Here is a 24016-nt window from a genome sequence, read left to right as displayed (position 1 = left end):
ACCGTTATTAACAGCAACCACGGTCAGAATACCGCTATTGAAGCCTTGAAACAAACTTTAGTTGACAGAGAATGGATACATATATCATAAATGACATACTTTGACTCGTTTAAAGTCATATTTGGTTTTGTTTGACGATTCTATGTCAACATGAAATTCGCGCGATCACGTGCGCGTGAGCCTTGACGGTGACTGGTCAGACTGGTTCCATGTAAAAAATAATACCCGAGAATAGCGATCAGCTGCTTCGCTTAGGGTTATTATTATTCTAAATATGTTTAGTAAAGGCTGCATATAATTAAGAAAATAATGGAATATATTATTCCTGATAAATAAAATAGTTTCAGATACAATTTTTGCCGATCCTTGCATTAAAAATCCTATAAAGTTATATCATTGGGCGTGTCTTGACCAATTACCGGTCAATTCCAAGAAAACGTGTGTACAGCTGATTGCTGTTTCCGGCTTAGTTTACGAGAAAATATACAAGGTAATCTTAATCCCTAGATATAAAACAATGCCTAGCAGAACAATAAATACTATTTAAACGGTAAATAAACATGTCTGGTTATTTTTTATCACAAATTTCGAATTTGTACTGACGTAGTTTCTCTTCACCTGTTCGTTTGCCGGACTTCGCTGAAATGGTACGGTGTAATTTTTTCTGCGCATAATATTCAAATTTCTTTTTTTCCTAAATATTGAACCCACTAGAGGGGGGTGCACATTATACATGGGTGCGCACTATACTCAAGAAAATACGGTATCTAACTTTGTCATCTGTCAACTTCTCAGTAATGCCAATGAAACACTTCATGTAACATGTGAGAAAAGCCAACCGTGATGAATTGTGGACTGGCAGCACTGTAGTATTTGTTTTGTTTGTTAGTTGTTTAACGCCGCACTCAGCAATATTCCAGCTATATGACGGCGGTCTGTAAATAATCGAGTCTGGACCAGACAATCCAGTGGTTGACATCATGAGCATCGATCCACGCAAGCACCAGTGTAGTGAAGAGCACCATTGCTGGTATGGTGGTGTCAAATCATGGATCACAATCAGGGCAAATCTGGGATTCAAACTCATGACTGAAATCCTGGCACAACCAAGGGATGCAATTCTGCACGCCTTAAACAACCGGGTCACCAGTGTCCCTTGGTGTAACATGAAATAATACACAACTCAGAGGCATAGAGAGAACTGTGACATTACAAGCTGAAATACTGCTGATCTGACGTTAACATTTATTTTTTACAACAGACCTCGGCAGTAAAAACCTTTTTACATACTAATACATCCCACCCATAAAAGACAAGGAGAGCTTACCTAGAACCGCTGAAGTTGTCCCGCCAGGGGTTCCCACAGTGGACAATGCTGGGCCATTGTTGCCAGCACTAGCTACAAATATCACACCATGCTTGTTGACTGTATCATTGATTATATCACACACACGCCTGAAAAACAAACCCACATATAAATTAATCACCACAGAAGGATTAAACAATGTAAGCAAAATCATTGGCACACAATAAAATCTGAATGACACACATATACATGATAATGTAAAATGAATTATGTTGCGGAAAACATCTTAATGACTAACGTGATCAAGCAACTCACCCTGAATTTGACCAGTGAGATGCTTCTCCATAACTATAGTTGATTAAATCACATTTGCGCTCCAATACTTTGATCATCTGAAAATAAACACAAAAAAGTTCTGTTACCAAATGGAAACAGTTGGGAGCACCGTTCTCAGGGTAGCATGTAACTGCTGGTTTTGCAGGGAGTAACTGTCAGTTAGTGTCGGTGTGTATTATTCTGATTCAGCGCCCAATTATTTTCTATTGCATGTGGTATCCTAGAGGATACTCAACTATTTTCTCTGTGCCACTATCCAAGACAATGTTCTTACTTCTTGTATACAGCACTGATTGGGAGGTTACATAATCTTAAAATATACTATCATACATACTGATAGTAAGACATACACTTAAGAAGCAAACAGCGACAGAAACTAATATTTTAGTCCACCAGTCCCCAAATGATAACATGTAGCAAAACCCTTAAATATGAAAAACTTCTACTAGTCCTTATGAGACCTTACCTATTGGGCAGTTTGGTAAGGACTATAGGACAAGGGCCAATTCTATCTCTGAAACAGGACCTTGCAACAATGTAAGTAAATGTCTTATCATGCTTGTGTATTGATATTTTGCACTCACAGCTCTGACTAGAGAGGTCCCAGTCTCCATTGAGCCGAGGCGTGTATCTCCTACTTTGATGGAGACGACCTGCGCCCCTGGGGCCAGCCCATTCCGCTCGGGGTTGTCGGGGAAGCAGCCGGCCGAGATGCACGCCACATGGGTGCCGTGGGAACCTAGGGAGAGCAGACATACACACTTGACAAGGGAGCTTCCAAATAACTGATAACTTCCCTATGAAGGAATTGCCAATATGAGAAAATAAGCCTGTCATCTCAAGAGTATTAAGTTGCATTATGTATAAGGCTTATCTGTATTAAATCAATAACAGCAAACTTACCTGCATTTGTTACAACTTCCAAGACATTGCCGTCATTGTATATATTCACCGAGAAGTTCATCATGTCTAAAGAGAAAAACAACATTCATCATCATGTAGACCAAAGAGAAGGCACATTGAAACCACTTTGAATATAAAGTCAGAGCTCCAGATAAGCTTTTGGTGTTGTGGGTATATTACCCATGCATTTAAAAATCATTGGGTATCAGTAATTCCATCTGGGTATTCAAATTCCTGTTACCCACTAGTTTTATCTGGAGCTCTGTAAAGTTGATACATCTTAGTTGACAGAAACTGAGGATACATGAGAATGCCTTAAGCAAATTGATTTAATGATAGCTAACATAGGGAATGCTCCAAAACACAGGAGTGAGTGAGTGAGTGAGTGAGTGAGCGAGCATGGTCTCATGCCAATTTCAGCCACACTCCAGCAATGTCAAGGCAGGGGGACACCAGAAATGGGTTACAACATTAAATCATGATGACAATGACGATGATGATGATGATCTTGCTTTCATTAACTTCATCTCTGGCAGATAGAAATCGTAAAATATGTCTGCCTAAAACTCTAAAGAAGCAGTTGGGAATATACAAGGGGAGGTAACTGACCTGCGTTACTAAGTCTGGCACTCTCCAGCTCTTCGTGGTAGTTCGCCAGCAGCTTACAGCTTTCCAGGTCCCCTGCCTCACTGGTGTCGACACATGCCCTGACACACAGAACACACAACTACTGACCCCTGACATCATAGTGAATTACATCAGGGTAACATTCACATAACATATGAAGTCATCATGAGTCACAAATATATCTGAAAACCATTGCATTGTCATAATACAAGAATGTTCTTGAGAAAGTCGGGCTTTTACACTGTTTGTACTGTTATTACACTGGTAAATTATCATCCATATCAACTGATCTCTAAAACATCCTTCGGACCGCCTCCATCATCAGTCCATGGTCTAGTGGTAGAGCGCCCGCCCGGAGAGCGGAAGGTCAGGACTTCGATCCCCAGCCGTGTCAGATCGAAAGACATTCAAAGATGGTACTTGTTGTTACCCTGTCTGGTGCTCAGCTTTGGGTGGCAAAAACAAGGACTGGTCGACTCGGAGTCAGTATACTGTATCAGAGTGTGGTTTTCATGTTAAAATGCGGCATGGTATCTCAGTGAGCTAGCACTATAAAATCAGCATCAGTCCGACTAGTACAAACAGCCACACACACACACGTGTTCATGCACGTCACTATATAAGTACAATAATCTTGGAACCCAAGATCTTAAACCCAATTTCACCTCACCTCCTACCATCTTTCAAAAGCCCCAAGTCAATTAGTGAGTGAGTATTGTTTTACGCCGCTTTTAGCAATATTCCAGCAATATCACGGCGGGGGACACCACAAATGGGCTTCACACATTGTACCCATGTCGGGAATCGAACCCGGGTCTTCGGCGAGACGAGCAAACGCTTCCCAAGTCAATTAACAAACAGTCTCAAGCTTGCTACTTCAAAAACAAGCCAAAATCCAGTAATACCCTATGTCTCTGTGAATGGCAACTGCAGCCAATACTAGTTGGAACATACCAAACAGTACACTATTAAGCCTACCTCCAGGTACTTCCATCGTAGAAGACAACACAGTCATACACAGGCCCACAGTCGGAGTACTTCTTGTCCAGACTCTGCAGTATATCAGCCTGGGCCTGTAGCTCTTCCTTGATAAGTTTCTCCTCCTATTAATCAAAACGATTTACTGATAAATGTCGTAACATGGAGAGAATGAGTATGGTTCAATGTGTTAAACAGGTCCAAAACAGTAGTGAGGCAGGTTTTAGATATTTAACATTTCGTGAGGTTAGGGGTGAGAAACCATGAACACAGCATGCTTGAAGTGCAGTTATCATTAGGCAGACCATTACACCACAGCTGAATTTACGGCCTTTAATTTTTAAATGAGAGGTGTCATCAAACATCATGTTAAACCATGCTTCTTGTTTGTTTACAAAGTCAATCTAACCATTAACTTGTTTGATAGGCATTACTTAGAAGTTGGCGGATGACAAGATAGACACAATTTTATGGATAACAACTTCTTTAATACTGTAAAAAGTGACGTTTCAGTCTTGCTTGACAACGGTATAAGGATCTATACCGAAACGTCCCTTTTTACAGTATTAAAGAAGTTGTTATCCATAAAATTGTGTCTATCTTGTAATCTAACACTTGTAGATTTTTCTTCTAAAATGGTATGGAACCTTTACACAAAAGTCACTCCTTGACATAGAAACCATGGTCCATCTGAAAATTATGTTTTTTGTTTGTTTGTTTTTTACCGCCACATTCGGCAATATTCCAGCTATGTGATTGCAGTCTGTAAATAATCGAGTCTGGAACAAAGTCATAATACTGTTGATCACCATCAATATGGAAACGTGAATAGGTCTTCAGTAACCCATGCTTGCCGCATACATAAGACAAATAACTATGCTTGTCGTAAGAGGCAATCGGGTGGTCAGGCTTGCTGACTTGGTTGATGCATGTCATCGTATCCCAATTGCCAGCTGATTGCATGGGTCAATGCTCATGATATCAATCACTGGATTGTCTGGTCCAGACTCAATTATTTCCAGACCGCCATCATATAGCTGGAATATTGCAGAGTGCAGTGTTAAACAACAAAGAAACAAACAAACCGTCTATAAGATCAGGTTTTGAGACTCTAGTACAATTTCTCCTGGCCTATTAAGCCAAATTTAAGACAGCCCTTACACATGTTGTGTAAGGAGCAACAGTTACTGTAAAAAGGATTGGGCTGGAACAGGTAGAATTAAACATGTTGAATGTCTAGGGAACACACTGGGGTCAAAATTCTGTTACTGACTACTGTGACAACCATCAAAACAATGTCCATGTTTGTCAGTGATGCATCACTTTGCATTCGTAAAAATCTTTGGTAGAGTTCATGCATACAAACTGTTACACAGAATGGGCAATTCGCTGTAAGTACATACCAAGGACGATCCAGCTTTTGTATCCAAATCCTCCAGTTTCTTGGCAGCAGCAGCCACTGCAACCCTGTGATGAGGGTCCCAGTTCTGTTCCCTCCTCTCCCTGGTCATCCTCTCCTTCAGGCCTTTAGGGAACAGGTCATAGGCATTCTTCACACCAATGTGGTACTTGCCGGACGGGTTCTTCCACGAGAAAGGGATCTGGGGAGAGAGACCAAAACATCATACCACCATGGACAATGGGCAACTTGATGGTGTTGAACTAGTTTGAATGTATCATCATCTCCTGTTATCATGGTAACGGATAATTTACCACCCAGTCTTAATCATTCTATCATGTAGCACAGGATAGCTACTATTTACTAATTAACAGAATGTTACTATGTGCAAAATGTATGTCAGCAAGTCTTCAACATGTTCAAAAAGGTACAGGTATGAAAAGAATCACATGATAAAAGAGGTTCTAAGAACAGGTACAGATACTTAGACTATGCCTAGAATTTGACATTCTACTAACAAGCTTGCAATTTGGAACTATCATGAGTCCATCATGAGTGAGAAGGTGTGACACAGCTTTGAACAGTATTTTAGTTATATCACAGCACCAGCACAACCACCAGCACATTAACAGGGCCAATCTAGATTTCAGAACCATGATCATAAGTTGCTGGGAACCTATTTGCTTAAGGGACGAATAATTGCAAAGAGAATTGCAGCACCTTACTAAGACATACGACATGCCTCTGAGTTCATCATGAACTTGAACAGCAAAGCCATTCTTACGTAGTCCCACGAATTGAAAGTTGACTTGTATACAGTTAGACAATATACACTGCCTTATCCATGTTATCTGTGATAACCATGGAGAATAACAGGAAATATCTTGTTCTCAGGCAATGAATATAGTCCACATTAGTATGTCTAAAATCTGGCCTGAAAGTTGCTTACCTTGAGTGTTCTGCCCGTGAGGCCAGTGATCTCCCCAGCCACTGCCTCCACAACTTGAGAAGTGTCCACATCACCCGACCCTGTAGCATCTACTATGTCAATGATCTTGGGACGACCATCACTGGTCACCTGAAATTATAACATGACAGTCATACTTCACAAGTTTATAAAGTGTGAACAGTGATGCTGAATGACAAACAGAGCCACAAGCTGAGGACAATTGCAATACACTGATAGTTGATAGTGCCCAAACTCTACATCTAAACATGTTCAGTGGTAAACTTCCCTTTGGTAACCAAACTGTCAAATGATATTGCTATGATTACAAATATATATTTCTTAGTCGTGCTATGCTTAGGAATAAATGCATGAGTATGCCACAATTCAAAACTTCTAAACCTACTTAACTAATATGATGGATCTACTGGTTGTCTTTTAAACAAGAAATGGGACAAATATTCATTTGGAGTAGCATTATGATGAGAAATCATGGTAATCATCTTGAAAGATTTCTGGTAATTTATTTCAATTTCAACGTTTAATAAATAGCATGATCTAATTAACAATTAGTCACATATAGTTTACTTAAACATGCAAAATCTAAAAAAAATTGAAGAATTGTTAATTATGTTTAACAGACATTTAAACATGTTAAACATTTTACAACATGTACATATTTTTCAATTAATGTTCATCTTGTTCAGTCTGACTGATTAATATCATTAAAGTTACGATATCTTACTTATCATGCTTATCATGCTTATAAATATCATGCTATAAATATTTAGATATTATCATTTATCATGTTTATGATATTGATAAGCATGATAAACATAAGCTCACTAATCATGATGACATGTTATCGCATATCATATCCTGGTGGTGTCTGTATGCAAATACAGCTTGATCATGATGGCAGGTGAAGGGGACAGTGTATGTGTGTAGTGCTGTACATGTGTGTGACTGACTTAATTTGACGCTGCTTTTAGCACTATTCCAGCAATATCACAGCGGGGGACACCAGAAATACGGCTTCACACATGCAGGGAATGGAACCCAGGTCTTCGGGGTGACGAGCGAACATTTTAACCACTAGGCTACCCGACCGCCCTGTGTGTGTGTGAAGAGAAAAGTACAGGGAGTACATCAGGACTATAGGAACAAAGACAAGCTCGGAAAGGCTGAAAACTACACAGCCAAGAGTGGAGGGGGAAATACATCATACAGATATATGGTTGAAGGAGTGGGTGGTTTCGTTGCAATGCAAAGATTTACCCAGCTGCTTTGTGAACTTAGGAATCATGGTCATGAGGGAAAATAACAAGAGAGATCAGCATGATCAGAGAAGACATATCCCCAGTTCTGGGCAACCCCACTTTTGGTTCATTGCCACTGGAAACCTTCAATTCAGTGAAGAAAGAATTAATGTTGTTCAGTATTTTTTAACACCCAAAAGATCAAAAGGTACCAGTTAACCACTTGACTGATCTGTGCAGCAAGTTTCAACAAGAAAGATTCAACACTTTAGGAGTGCTGGTTGGCGTAGAGACAGACAGACAGGCTATGATCGTTATATCCCCCCGTTCTAAAAAAACTCCATGTACCAGGAGTAAATACATTGTGAAAGAAGACTCAAGTCGCTGATAAACACAAACGATGTTTACTTGTTCAGATCAAAACAATAGTGAGTGAGTGAGTGAGTATGGTTTTACGCCCTTTACCAATATTCAAGCAACATCTCGGTGGGGGACACCAGAAATGGGCTTCACACATTGTACCCATGTCGGGAATCAGATCAAAACAATAACTGACAACACAACTGTATTACTATGATGACGTCATCACAACACTAACACAACCATTCCAAGCTACGTTATCATCGCGTTCTATCTATAGAAATACTTCCGGGTTTAGAGTTACCTACATTACATCAAATGTTTCATTACCATGGTTAACCTTTTAGTACATAGTCTACCAACATGGCCAATAAGTGGGCCTTATTACTCATCATCAATAACAATCATGGTTACATCTCATAAACACGAAACTTTTTTCCGAGTCATCAAAGATGACCTAGCTTTACAGTAGAAATTCAGTTCAACATGACAGTGACCATCTAACATGCTGTATACTTTAATTTCTCTTTTGTTACAGCAAGGTTCTTTTGAGCTGAGTTGGGTTTAACTTGAACACACTGTTAAACCATGTACTACAGTTATTATTGCATGACACGCTCCTGAGTTTAGTGGTGATAGAACAGCATGTGATTTTCTATTAATAAGGCTGCACTGTGCACACCATCTTCCCCAAGCTCCTCACAGCGATAGTACGTTCCCGGAGCTCTCTATACTATCGCTGCCACCAGTCAAAACTCCCCACTGTGAATAGGTGGCCACAACCATGCTTGGAGTTGAACTCGTAACCGAATGACCGTTATGTTTACAAACAAGTGACGACTGTCGTGACGCCGAATACACTTATCGCTGCTAAATTACTTTCTTCTTTTGTCAATTTGAATTTCTGTTTCATTAAAACTATCGTGTTATTGATATAGTAAGAATGTAAGGGAGAAGTTGGTTGATTTTCCGTTAGTCTGCAATCTCGAACCAATCTGATTATCAAAACAACAAAGTAAATTCATCCGGCAAACATGGTCAGTCGTAAACCTTTTCAAATTGAAATATGATGGCATTCCCAAAGACATAAACAAAAGTATAAACGTTACTACATATGGGGTTGGAGGGCAAATTTCAAGATTCTTGAAATGGCCGCGCCCACACTGGTGGCAGCGATGTTACCGAGAGTGTAACGAAGGTGTCACGCGCTGGGAAGGAGCTTGCATCTTCCCAAGGCAAGGGAGTTAACTGACTGTAAAAGTCCAGTTTCCAAACTTGCCAAACTAGGCTGAAATTTTGTGGCTGAATCGTAACGCAAAATATTACAGTAATGTTGAAGTGTACATGTCACAGTCACAGTCACTGCATCGGGTAATATTAAACAAGAAAACAGTGTTATCACTATCCCTGGGTTAGAAACTAACAGTTTTTGTCCATTAGTCCTTATAATGATAACATAGAGCAAAACCCCTAAAACATGTAAAATGGGCCAATTTCTACTAGTCCTTAGGATACCTTTACTATTGGGCAGTTTGGTAAGCATGGTAAGGACTACAGGACTAGTGCCAATTTCTAACGCTGCTATCCCCCTGCATGGGGCACATTCGAATTTGGTTTATTCATATAGCAGTGAATATCATGGAAGGTAATCACTGGGCGGTCTTTATGTCATGAGAAAATCTGATGTTACTTTCCCCATCGCAGACACTATGCACCAAATAGAAAAAAGTTACATGGATCAAGGGCTGTAACTGTGTAGATCTTTATGCACAAAATCTAAAAACATGTAAAAAATAATCTACGGAACCAATTTTCGAACTCAGTCTTCACAAGTATCTCTTAGATACACATGCAAACTTTCATTCATATAACTTTAGAAGTTTCTTTAGTAGTTGAAAAGCACTTAGCAGGGGCCATAACTCTAAGACATTCATTTTCAAACTCATTGAAGATCACGACCAGTAAGATCAGTGTGTAAAATTTCATTTCTCAAACTTAAATAGTTTTTGAGAAAATATGTCCCAATTGACATGACGGATGAACTCTGTTCCTATATCCCCTGTGCCACTTTGTAGAAAGCCTAATGTGATGCAAGTCATAGATCACTTCAGTAAAACCCATGAGCATGGATTTTGATCTAGCGGACAGACCGAATACCATAATTTAAATTGTGATAATGAGAGCTAATCTGATTCAAACCCAAGGGCAGTGAACTCTTGCATGCCATGGGGCTCAATACAGCGAGCTGTGGCAACTTACTCTGTTGAGCTACGAGTACAGGTGCCTATCAAAAGGAGAAAAGTCACAAAGGGACACCACCTGTGTCCTAACAAATCGAATGTACTGTGACATTCATGAACATCATCTTCAAACCTCAAGTGAAAATACAGTGTCATGAACATGATGTTATTATTTAAACAGGGGTGAAACGACACAGCAAGGTCACGATATGATACGAATCATGACGCATGCATCATGATACGATACCCATTACAGAATGCATATTTACGTTAACTCGTTTGGAAACCTTTTGACTATACAAATTTCAGAGCAGGAAAAACTAGCTGTAGGCACATGTTCAAATCAGCTATTTTCAGTCATAAACTTGAAGCACTAATTACAACACATTTTGCGATATTGGACTGACAAAAAAATGCTGGGTGGTCATTAAACGAGTAGCAAGTAATCTATTTTGGCAAGTGTGTTTCTTGTATCAATACAGAGAAAAACGCATCATGTATCGAATAGTCACATGAAAACTCACGATGCACTGATGTATCACCTCACCCCTAGTTGCCAAGGACAGCTTCACAAATCATCAGGATGTAACCCTCAAAATATGAAAATTTGTAACCCAAATCCAAAGTAATTTTGTAACCCTGTTACAATAACAAATAAAATATTAATTCAGATTTAGATCCAACATGACCAACCCCATCTATGTAAATAAGGGTGATATTTTATTTGAACAACAATAAGAATATTATTAGGAGTTTATCTGTTGACTGATGCTAACGGCTAATCTTTAAGAATACATCGGGTCAATTAAGAATTACTCAATCACCAAACCAGTTGATTAAGATGAGGGTCTCACATCTAAACATGCTAAATGAGTTGTGTAAATTAACAATAATCCCAGGTGTCACCTCTATTGGAGTTGTTTAATTAATGAACAATAATACCAGATCAAGGTACTAGTACAGGGATAGACATGCATATTTTTTTCAAGTGTGCTACAGGGCACTCATAAAGATGTCTCAGTGTGCCCTTTGGAATGTTAGTGTGCCAACTAGAAAACTTTTGATCCATCTGCAAACAAATGACTAAGGCTAGATAATAAGCAGTCATATTTTAGAAAAATTGCTTCCTTCCTCTTCATTGAGATTGATAATACTCAAGGTTATTTTGTGCATCATACTGTGCATTAAGAATGTTAACGTGTTCATAATGTTCCATGTGTTTGTCATGCTTACTTGTGCGAAAATACATTATTCACTGGCTTCATTTAACAACCATTGTCACAAGGTACTGTTGTTTAAAAAACATTATTGATAAGAGTGCCTTTCGGGCATTGGGAACATCATGCTATCGCGATTTTAAGCGTGTCATTGCTACTAAAATACAAAGAATTCCAAAACCTGTAGTAAAAGAAATGATAATGTTTGTTTGTTTGTTGTTTAACATGTTTAACACCGCACTCAGCAATATTCCAGCTATATAACGGCGGTCTGTAAAATAATCGAGTCTGGACCAGACAATCCAGTGATTGACATCATGAGCATTTGGGATCGATGACATGTATCAACCAAGTCAGTGAGCCTGACCACCCGATCCCATTAGTCGCCTTTTATGACAAGCATAGTTGCCTTTTACGGCAAGTATGGGTTGCTGAAGACCTATTCTACCCCGGAATCTTCATGGGTAAAAAAAAGCGATTACGTCAAATTGAACATTCAATTGCTTTGCACCATGGTTTTATGCATCTTGTGCAAATTTGAAGATCATCAGAGTCTTCAATGTGATGAATGTATGGCAACACAGGGTGGGTATCAGTGTTCCCGCTGGCTTTTGAAACTGCCAATCCTTGTGGACCGGCTACTCTAATAATTACCAGTCTCCCCTAATTTTTGTCAGTCCCAACTTTCAACAAATAAAACAAGAGTGCTCTGAGAGCACAACATCCCCCGCATGAATCTTTTTAACGAGTCAAATGAAGCTCCGTAAAACAGGGGCAGTAACTCTGTCAAAATTAGTCGAAATGAAACGGGACTGTGATATGCGTATCATCAACATGTCAACATCTTGTGTGTAGAGTGTCAGGGATATTCTCTGGAAACTGTAGGAGGAGTTGATTTCACAAGCTTAGTACCCTCTCTCACAATTAGGCAAATGAAGCTCCGTAAAACAGGGGCAGTAACTCTGTCAAAATTAGTCGAAACGAAACGGAACTGCGATATGAGTATCATCAACATGTCGACATCTTGTGTGTAGAGTGTCAGGGATATTCTCTGGAAACTGTAGGAGGAGTTGATTTCACAAGCTTAGTACCCTCTGTGGGACGGATGGACTGCGCCACGACATAATCCCCCTTCGGCCATTTCTGGCCCGGCAGGGGATAAAAACCTGAAAATTATTAGGTTTTAATTCTTTCAACATCATGTTCAGTGCAAGATGTCATCTCTGACGTAACTTAGTTACCGTATTCGACGTAATAAGCGCTCAGCTCTTATAAGCGCCCACGACGATATTTGCTAATATATTGGCCAGTGAACAATCTCAATTAGCACCCCTTCCGATTGATCAATGTACACAAGACTTATTTATTTGTGTATAATATGCATTCGTGTGTTATATGCACCCTTAATCATGGGCATTTAAATCCTGGAAAAATATATCTGTTGTATATAAACATTTCAGACTGTCACCATGAACCACGAAATTTACGATCTTTCAACTCTAATAAGAGCTCCCTATTTCTAATTTTGAGAGCGCCCTGGGCGCTTATTACATCGAATACAGTAGACATGGTAGATCCATACGTCATTCACACAAACTTCAGTCACAATTTTCTATTTTTTTGTTTTAAAATTTTAAGACGAAGTTGCTACAATGGGATATTTAACCTAGAATAGACAAGAGAAAACCCTGATGGTTAACAGACAAGCTGACTTTGTTCGAAAAAATGTACTTATATGAATATCATCGATGTTTTGTTCAACAACAAAGAAGTATAAGGTACTTTATTTGCCGGTCCACAGTGACTCGCAGTCAACAAGAAAGATTCAACACTTTAGGAGTGCTGGTTGGCGTAGAGACAGACAGACAGGCTATGATCGTTATATCCCCCCGTTCTAAAAAAACTCCATGTACCAGGAGTAAATACATTGTGAAAGAAGACTCAAGTCGCTGATAAACACAAACGATGTTTACTTGTTCAGATCAAAACAATAGTGAGTGAGTGAGTGAGTATGGTTTTACGCCCTTTACCAATATTCAAGCAACATCTCGGTGGGGGACACCAGAAATGGGCTTCACACATTGTACCCATGTCGGGAATCAGATCAAAACAATAACTGACAACACAACTGTATTACTATGATGACGTCATCACAACACTAACACAACCATTCCAAGCTACGTTATCATCGCGTTCTATCTATAGAAATACTTCCGGGTTTAGAGTTACCTACATTACATCAAATGTTTCATTACCATGGTTAACCTTTTAGTACATAGTCTACCAACATGGCCAATAAGTGGGCCTTATTACTCATCATCAATAACAATCATGGTTACATCTCATAAACACGAAACTTTTTTCCGAGTCATCAAAGATGACCTAGCTTTACAGTAGAAATTCAGTTCAACATGACAGTGACCATCTAACATGCTGTATACTTTAATTTCTCTTTTGTTACAGCAAGGTTCTTTTGAGCTGAGTTGGGTTTAACTTGAACACACTGTTAAACCATGTACTACAGTTATTATTGCATGACACGCTCCTGAGTTTAGTGGTGATAGAACAGCATGTGATTTTCTATTAATAAGGCTGCACTGTGCACACCATCTTCCCCAAGCTCCTCACAGCGATAGTACGTTCCCGGAGCTCTCTATACTATCGCTGCCACCAGTCAAAACTCCCCACTGTGAATAGGTGGCCACAACCATGCTTGGAGTTGAACTCGTAACCGAATGACCGTTATGTTTACAAACAAGTGACGACTGTCGTGACGCCGAATACACTTATCGCTGCTAAATTACTTTCTTCTTTTGTCAATTTGAATTTCTGTTTCATTAAAACTATCGTGTTATTGATATAGTAAGAATGTAAGGGAGAAGTTGGTTGATTTTCCGTTAGTCTGCAATCTCGAACCAATCTGATTATCAAAACAACAAAGTAAATTCATCCGGCAAACATGGTCAGTCGTAAACCTTTTCAAATTGAAATATGATGGCATTCCCAAAGACATAAACAAAAGTATAAACGTTACTACATATGGGGTTGGAGGGCAAATTTCAAGATTCTTGAAATGGCCGCGCCCACACTGGTGGCAGCGATGTTACCGAGAGTGTAACGAAGGTGTCACGCGCTGGGAAGGAGCTTGCATCTTCCCAAGGCAAGGGAGTTAACTGACTGTAAAAGTCCAGTTTCCAAACTTGCCAAACTAGGCTGAAATTTTGTGGCTGAATCGTAACGCAAAATATTACAGTAATGTTGAAGTGTACATGTCACAGTCACAGTCACTGCATCGGGTAATATTAAACAAGAAAACAGTGTTATCACTATCCCTGGGTTAGAAACTAACAGTTTTTGTCCATTAGTCCTTATAATGATAACATAGAGCAAAACCCCTAAAACATGTAAAATGGGCCAATTTCTACTAGTCCTTAGGATACCTTTACTATTGGGCAGTTTGGTAAGCATGGTAAGGACTACAGGACTAGTGCCAATTTCTAACGCTGCTATCCCCCTGCATGGGGCACATTCGAATTTGGTTTATTCATATAGCAGTGAATATCATGAAAAGGTAATCACTGGGCGGTCTTTATGTCATGAGAAAATCTGATGTTACTTTCCCCATCGCAGACACTATGCACCAAATAGAAAAAAGTTACATGGATCAAGGGCTGTAACTGTGTAGATCTTTATGCACAAAATCTAAAAACATGTAAAAAATAATCTACGGAACCAATTTTCGAACTCAGTCTTCACAAGTATCTCTTAGATACACATGCAAACTTTCATTCATATAACTTTAGAAGTTTCTTTAGTAGTTGAAAAGCACTTAGCAGGGGCCATAACTCTAAGACATTCATTTTCAAACTCATTGAAGATCACGACCAGTAAGATCAGTGTGTAAAATTTCATTTCTCAAACTTAAATAGTTTTTGAGAAAATATGTCCCAATTGACATGACGGATGAACTCTGTTCCTATATCCCCTGTGCCACTTTGTAGAAAGCCTAATGTGATGCAAGTCATAGATCACTTCAGTAAAACCCATGAGCATGGATTTTGATCTAGCGGACAGACCGAATACCATAATTTAAATTGTGATAATGAGAGCTAATCTGATTCAAACCCAAGGGCAGTGAACTCTTGCATGCCATGGGGCTCAATACAGCGAGCTGTGGCAACTTACTCTGTTGAGCTACGAGTACAGGTGCCTATCAAAAGGAGAAAAGTCACAAAGGGACACCACCTGTGTCCTAACAAATCGAATGTACTGTGACATTCATGAACATCATCTTCAAACCTCAAGTGAAAATACAGTGTCATGAACATGATGTTATTATTTAAACAGGGGTGAAACGACACAGCAAGGTCACGATATGATACGAATCATGACGCATGCATCATGATACGATACCCATTACAGAATGCATATTTACGTTAACTCGTTTGGAAACCTTTTGACTATACAAATTTCAGAGCAGGAAAAACTAGCTGTAGGCACATGTTCAAATCAGCTATTTTCAGTCATAAACTTGAAGCACTAATTACAACACATTTTGCGATATTGGACTGACAAAAAAATGCTGGGTGGTCATTAAACGAGTAGCAAGTAATCTATTTTGGCAAGTGTGTTTCTTGTATCAATACAGAGAAAAACGCATCATGTATCGAATAGTCACATGAAAACTCACGATGCACTGATGTATCACCTCACCCCTAGTTGCCAAGGACAGCTTCACAAATCATCAGGATGTAACCCTCAAAATATGAAAATTTGTAACCCAAATCCAAAGTAATTTTGTAACCCTGTTACAATAACAAATAAAATATTAATTCAGATTTAGATCCAACATGACCAACCCCATCTATGTAAATAAGGGTGATATTTTATTTGAACAACAATAAGAATATTATTAGGAGTTTATCTGTTGACTGATGCTAACGGCTAATCTTTAAGAATACATCGGGTCAATTAAGAATTACTCAATCACCAAACCAGTTGATTAAGATGAGGGTCTCACATCTAAACATGCTAAATGAGTTGTGTAAATTAACAATAATCCCAGGTGTCACCTCTATTGGAGTTGTTTAATTAATGAACAATAATACCAGATCAAGGTACTAGTACAGGGATAGACATGCATATTTTTTTCAAGTGTGCTACAGGGCACTCATAAAGATGTCTCAGTGTGCCCTTTGGAATGTTAGTGTGCCAACTAGAAAACTTTTGATCCATCTGCAAACAAATGACTAAGGCTAGATAATAAGCAGTCATATTTTAGAAAAATTGCTTCCTTCCTCTTCATTGAGATTGATAATACTCAAGGTTATTTTGTGCATCATACTGTGCATTAAGAATGTTAACGTGTTCATAATGTTCCATGTGTTTGTCATGCTTACTTGTGCGAAAATACATTATTCACTGGCTTCATTTAACAACCATTGTCACAAGGTACTGTTGTTTAAAAAACATTATTGATAAGAGTGCCTTTCGGGCATTGGGAACATCATGCTATCGCGATTTTAAGCGTGTCATTGCTACTAAAATACAAAGAATTCCAAAACCTGTAGTAAAAGAAATGATAATGTTTGTTTGTTTGTTGTTTAACATGTTTAACACCGCACTCAGCAATATTCCAGCTATATAACGGCGGTCTGTAAAATAATCGAGTCTGGACCAGACAATCCAGTGATTGACATCATGAGCATTTGGGATCGATGACATGTATCAACCAAGTCAGTGAGCCTGACCACCCGATCCCATTAGTCGCCTTTTATGACAAGCATAGTTGCCTTTTACGGCAAGTATGGGTTGCTGAAGACCTATTCTACCCCGGAATCTTCATGGGTAAAAAAAAGCGATTACGTCAAATTGAACATTCAATTGCTTTGCACCATGGTTTTATGCATCTTGTGCAAATTTGAAGATCATCAGAGTCTTCAATGTGATGAATGTATGGCAACACAGGGTGGGTATCAGTGTTCCCGCTGGCTTTTGAAACTGCCAATCCTTGTGGACCGGCTACTCTAATAATTACCAGTCTCCCCTAATTTTTGTCAGTCCCAACTTTCAACAAATAAAACAAGAGTGCTCTGAGAGCACAACATCCCCCGCATGAATCTTTTTAACGAGTCAAATGAAGCTCCGTAAAACAGGGGCAGTAACTCTGTCAAAATTAGTCGAAATGAAACGGGACTGTGATATGCGTATCATCAACATGTCAACATCTTGTGTGTAGAGTGTCAGGGATATTCTCTGGAAACTGTAGGAGGAGTTGATTTCACAAGCTTAGTACCCTCTCTCACAATTAGGCAAATGAAGCTCCGTAAAACAGGGGCAGTAACTCTGTCAAAATTAGTCGAAACGAAACAGAACTGCGATATGAGTATCATCAACATGTCGACATCTTGTGTGTAGAGTGTCAGGGATATTCTCTGGAAACTGTAGGAGGAGTTGATTTCACAAGCTTAGTACCCTCTGTGGGACGGATGGACTGCGCCACGACATAATCCCCCTTCGGCCATTTCTGGCCCGGCAGGGGATAAAAACCTGAAAATTATTAGGTTTTAATTCTTTCAACATCATGTTCAGTGCAAGATGTCATCTCTGACGTAACTTAGTTACCGTATTCGACGTAATAAGCGCTCAGCTCTTATAAGCGCCCACGACGATATTTGCTAATATATTGGCCAGTGAACAATCTCAATTAGCACCCCTTCCGATTGATCAATGTACACAAGACTTATTTATTTGTGTATAATATGCATTCGTGTGTTATATGCACCCTTAATCATGGGCATTTAAATCCTGGAAAAATATATCTGTTGTATATAAACATTTCAGGCTGTCACCATGAACCACGAAATTTACGATCTTTCAACTCTAATAAGAGCTCCCTATTTCTAATTTTGAGAGCGCCCTGGGCGCTTATTACATCGAATACAGTAGACATGGTAGATCCATACGTCATTCACACAAACTTCAGTCACAATTTTCTATTTTTTTGTTTTAAAATTTTAAGACGAAGTTGCTACAATGGGATATTTAACCTAGAATAGACAAGAGAAAACCCTGATGGTTAACAGACAAGCTGACTTTGTTCGAAAAAATGTACTTATATGAATATCATCGATGTTTTGTTCAACAACAAAGAAGTATAAGGTACTTTATTTGCCGGTCCACAGTGACTCGCAGTCATATGAATTACTGGTCCAAGCCTAATTTTACCGGTAAAAAACTGTTTTTGCATTTGGAGAAAAAAACATCAAAACTCATTAAGGCTTGTATAATGCACACACCCTTCTATACAGCTGTGTTTTTTTGGAGGAAAAAAGTGCACACTATACTCAAGAGAATACGGTAGACATAATATTAGGTTGCATTTTTTGGAACACCTTTAGAGTACAGTACCACAACTCCCCATGAGGATGATCTCTGCTGAAGATCACATGTATATGTATCAAAGACAAACAGGTCATTTTGTTAGAATCCGTTGGATGCGAACACTTGACCTTCGATACCGAAAGGTGAGGGATGAGCCGATATGTGTTTAATGTTATACACTTGCCAAATGCCTTTGCTGCACAGGAGCGAGAATCCTGGTTCCCAAAATGGCTGCATATTCATTGACTGAGTGAGCATTATGTTGTACCAGCATCTTGTTTTCTTCCATTTATGAACATAAGTTCATACCTTAATGTATCACATTGCTTCTGAATTAAAAACTTAGAATTATACAATATATTGTGATAGGTATCCCAATATGTCCTTGTTTATTGAAAAGTATTGTGTTACACTTTAAACCTCCAATACTCATCCCTAGTTTCCTGTAGCCCAAACAATTTAACATGAAACTACTTCATCCTGCTAACTCAATGTTTCTATTAGATCATGTAGATTGGCTGGTTGGTTTGTTGTTTAACGCCACACTCAGCAATATTTCAACTATATGACAGCAGTCTGTAAAAAATTGAGTCTGGACAAGACAGTCCGGTGATGGACATCACGAGCATCGATCCACTTATTAGGGAAACAATGACATGCATCAACAAAGCCTGATCCCGTTGGTCGCCTCTTACGACAAGCATATCGTTTCTATTAGAAGAGTAATGCAACTTAAAATGTGAAAATAAGAATACTGCGACAAGTGCATTTAATTGCACGCTTTGTGTCTTCGCCTCCAATGATTGAAAATGCACAGCTCATAAAGCCTTGTATCCATCCATGTCAATACACCTCATCCCAAAAGATAGTCATGTCTGACGCCTGGAGCCATTTACAGTTTGCATCATATCGGCTCATTCCTCACCACTCTGTAGGTTCTACTACACCAAATCAAAACCAGTTTGGACATTGGGTTTTCGTAGGGAGCCTTCAGTGCAGATCGAGAGATATCTGCAGGCTGTGATTGGAGGATATTCAGTAAGATTTTTATGTCTTTCAAATGTACATCCATCCAGTTATTAAAACTGACCATGTTTTTCTATATTTAGTACTGTCTTTTTCAACATGATGACTTATGCTGAATGTGACCACAGCTATTTTCAAGTAGGTGACATTTGGTGCGAAACTGGGGGTGGTGTGTTTAGCTTCCGTTACTCGGAAAAGGAGCTGGCTAAGCTAGTCATTTTTTATTTTTTTATTGCTGCTCTAAGGCCAAACTGTGCACACACGTACAGGTAATAGCTGTTGAATGCTTAGTTATTTTAAAAAAAATATATAACGTTACTATAGAAGTCTATGGGAAAACATTTGGTTGTGGGTAACCTGTATCTTGTAGATTACGGAATTGGACAAGTGTGCCAAATGACATCAGGATGGCTCGTATGTGTCCGTAGACTATAGTCACGAGACACCATGCCTACCCGTAACCTTCTTAAGCGTCCGTCATCAATACAACCCTTTCAGTTCTGTAACGTCTCAGGCATGATAGGTAAATTTGCACTTAGCTTGAGAGTGTGAACGTAGCTGAGTCTGTTAGCTGTCAAGCTAACAACCTGAAGGTCGCATGTTCGCGTCAGACAGATTCCCACAACAACTGGTTGTCTGTCTTAATAGGGACATGTGACCTACGGCACAGATCATCCTTACGAAAAGCTGTGGTGCTGTATTGTAAAGGTGCTCCCAATTATCAGAGATTAAGATTTCCCACCATACAGACAATGGAATGAATGATTACACAGTGATAAAAAAAACAATGAAAATGGCAGCCTGGCCCTATTTAGGTGATCCTGGTGATAATTTCAAATGCATCCTGGCTAATGTGGCAGCTGTTATTGTTATCAATAGTGTTTATCATTTCTTGTGTACCCTTGTAGCTTGAGGGATTGCCATAGTGATAACTGTTCATAATTACATAATAGCTTGTGTAATCATCTGAGTGTCAACAAATTGGAACAAGTCCAACAGCACACATTCTCCCTGATCATCAAAGTGTGACTGATGAGGTCATGAACTGTTAGAGGCCCTGGTTAATGGTAATTTATCATGTTTATGTCCACAATATTAGCAGGTCATCATATGCCAGATGCTTGATATAAACTGTCACGATTTGATCGAATGTTTGCATATTTCCATAATAAATATAATCAGAGAAATCAAGGTAATATCCGCATCGATTATTTGTAGAGCGAAGACTAGATCAAACACTGTAGAATGAAGAAAGATCAAGAAAAGATTTAGTCTTTAGCTGCAAATGTAACCGATTTTGACAGAGCACGGTTATCTCAATTGGGAATGATTTCGTAACAACATTAAGTTTGTCGTAGTCACCTACTAAATGTGTTGATAATAAACAAAAAATCGACTGAGTGCGTGTCAGATTGCTGAATCATGACTTGAAGGCTCGGATCAAAATCTCAACTAACAGTACCTGTAATCCAGGAGCTCCGGGATCGACTCCTGTATCAAGGATGGCGATGACAACACCCTTTCCATCGTAGTTAGGATACTTTGATAAATACACACACGCTCCAGTCTCTTTCTTTGGTAAAATACCGTCAACGGGAAATTCAGCGTCTATAGAGGTCGCCATGTTGGCTAGAATGAAGTCTCGTAATGTATCGCGATAAATGACGTGATTAGTTTACAATAGTATATTCCACGAAACAGATTGTCTAACGAACATGAAAACACAAGCGCCATTCGACCAGCATATGTACATACGAACAATTTGTAGTTTTTGTTAACGTCTCACAAAGCAAAAGTCCAGTTATATGAAAGCGACCTGTTTGGGCCAGACAGACCAATGATTAAAGCCGTCTGGGGGACGATGTAATTGAATAAACCAAGTGAGCACCCGACGAAGATGGGATGCTATAGGCTATAGGTTGCAAAGCAAGCCATCAATCCTTATTTGTTCAAAACGGACACGTCTTGGTACAGGGGTCTGGTCATTTATAATGGGGGAGTGAGGATGGGTGTGGTGGGGGCGGTGGGGGGAGCGCTGCATGGGATTGGTCTTTATGGTATTTTGCCGACACACACAACCCACTTTATGTAACACTTTATTGGGGATCCCATCAGACTCTAGGCGACTTGGTGGATTGGGTGGCCAGGCTCGGTGACTTGGATCCCATCAAACTCTAGACAACTTTGTGGATCATGTGGTCAGGCCCGGTGAATTGGTTCCCAACAAACTCTAGACGACTTGGTGGATCGTGTGGTTAGGCCCGGTGACTTGGTTCCCAACAGACTCTAGAAGACTTGGTGGATCGGGTGGCCAGGCCCGGTGACTTGCTTTCCAACAGACTCTAGAAGACTTGGTGGATCGGGTGGCCAGGCCCAGTGACTTGCTTTCCAACAGACTCTAGAAGACTTGGTGGATCGGGTGGCCAGGCCCAGTGACTTGCTTCCCAACAGACTCTAGAAGACTTGGTGGATCGGGTGGCCAGGTCCGGTGACTTGGTTCCCAATAAAATCTGGAAGACTTAGGGGTCGGGTGACCAGGCTCGGTGACTTGCTTTCCAACAAACTCTAGAAGACTTGGATGATCGGGTGGCCAGGCTCGGTGACTTGCTTCCCAATAAAATCTGGAAGACTTGGTGGATCGGGTGACCAGGCCCGGTGACTTGCTTTCCAACAAACTCTAGACGACTTGGTGGATCGGGTGGCCAGGCCTGGTGACTTGGTTCCCAGTAAAATCTGGAAGACTTGGTGGATCGGGTGGTCAGGCTCGGTGACTTGGTTCCCAGTAAAATCTGGAAGACTTGGTGGATCGGGTGGCCAGGTCCGGTGACTTGGTTCCCAGTAAAATCTGGAAGACTTGGTGGATCGGGTGGTCAGGCTCGGTGACTTGGTTCCCAGTAAAATCTGGAAGACTTGGTGGATCGGGTGGCCAGGTCCGGTGACTTGGTTGAGTGCGTGTTATCGTACCCTGACTGCGTTGATCGTTTCTCATAAAATCAGTCACTGGGCCTGGCTCGATTATTTACAGGCTGGAATTTTGCGACTTTATAAAAAAAACGCTAAAAAAAATGTACAGATGCCGATCGGTTGGCAAAACATCAATGCGATGCTTACTTGCTTGAAAAACTATTTCCTAACTTTCCTAAAAAGGTTTTGATAGCGGTTTTCCTACGAAATCAAGGGGGCACGGGTGGCCCAGTCGTCTAAGGTGCCGCGATTCGCTGTGCAGAGTTGCGTCCCTTGGGCACGCCAGAAACCTATGATTGTGGGTTCGAATCACGGTTCGCCCCGATTATGTGTCTAGGTTTGTCAGCACCATACCCGTGCTCGTGGGTTTCACTGAAGTGGTAAACGTCCGAGACGTGCATCACTTCGGGCTTTCCTCCCACATTAAGCTGACACGCCGTGATATAACTGGAATACTGTTAAAAGCGGCGTTAAACCCAAATAACTCACTACGAAATCGTACACCATTTAACACAACAGAATATATTGGGCGGGGCACTGGGGTATTGTATTCCTTTATGCGATTTGTTGTTTCACTGTATATAGGGTCACACTGATATCTGTAATCCACATGCACAAACAAAAACACACAAACGATAAGACATAAAACATAGTAGAGTTATTTATTTGAATTGCCATTATTGGAGACTAACTGTACTTATGGCTAATATTTACGACATGACTTTTCGTTACGTTGGGGAGAAAATAACGGTAGATTGTCTTGAGCCTTTGTCCAAGGATAGCATTGTGTTTTACGACGATGACTACTTTTATCAGTGCAGTCGTTGCAAGACATGTCTGCTGGTCAAATGCAAATATATATTGTTTTTTCTATACATATATTTCTTTAACGCCTGACTGTCGCATGTTTTGTCTATTTTTGTTATTTTTCTTATTTTTATGATTAATTCAAAATCTTCAAAAGTAACAAAACCATTGCCACAAAACAGTTCGCCCACCTGCTGACAGTGCTCATTCACAATGATCTGAATGCGGTCACTCAAGAAAATATATACAGTGTCGCTATCAATTT

The 24016-nt window shown here is 39.8% G+C and overlaps 1 protein-coding gene across 1 annotated transcript in view; it reads right to left on the bottom strand.

The window, feature by feature from the left end:
* The window catches only part of LOC139447519 (tripeptidyl-peptidase 2-like), a 44870-nt gene extending 23260 nt beyond the window's left edge, over window positions 1–21610 (bottom strand). Inside the window, exons 1-9 of the mRNA XM_071228923.1 lie at window positions 21443–21610; window positions 6499–6627; window positions 5554–5751; window positions 4151–4275; window positions 3155–3252; window positions 2546–2611; window positions 2227–2381; window positions 1622–1698; window positions 1328–1455 (exon numbers count right to left, since the gene is read on the bottom strand). Coding sequence (XP_071085024.1) covers window positions 1328–1455; window positions 1622–1698; window positions 2227–2381; window positions 2546–2611; window positions 3155–3252; window positions 4151–4275; window positions 5554–5751; window positions 6499–6627; window positions 21443–21604 — 1138 coding nt within the window. The 5' untranslated portion in view covers window positions 21605–21610. The remainder of the gene's footprint in view (window positions 1–1327; window positions 1456–1621; window positions 1699–2226; window positions 2382–2545; window positions 2612–3154; window positions 3253–4150; window positions 4276–5553; window positions 5752–6498; window positions 6628–21442) is intronic.
* Between the last annotated feature and the right edge of the window lie 2406 nt (window positions 21611–24016).

This window comes from Haliotis cracherodii, unplaced genomic scaffold, assembly GCF_022045235.1.
Source record: "Haliotis cracherodii isolate W230 unplaced genomic scaffold, xgHalCrac1.p SCAF_7, whole genome shotgun sequence".
Lineage (NCBI taxonomy): Eukaryota > Metazoa > Mollusca > Gastropoda > Lepetellida > Haliotidae > Haliotis > Haliotis cracherodii.
This window is presented reverse-complemented; position numbering and strand designations above follow the sequence as displayed.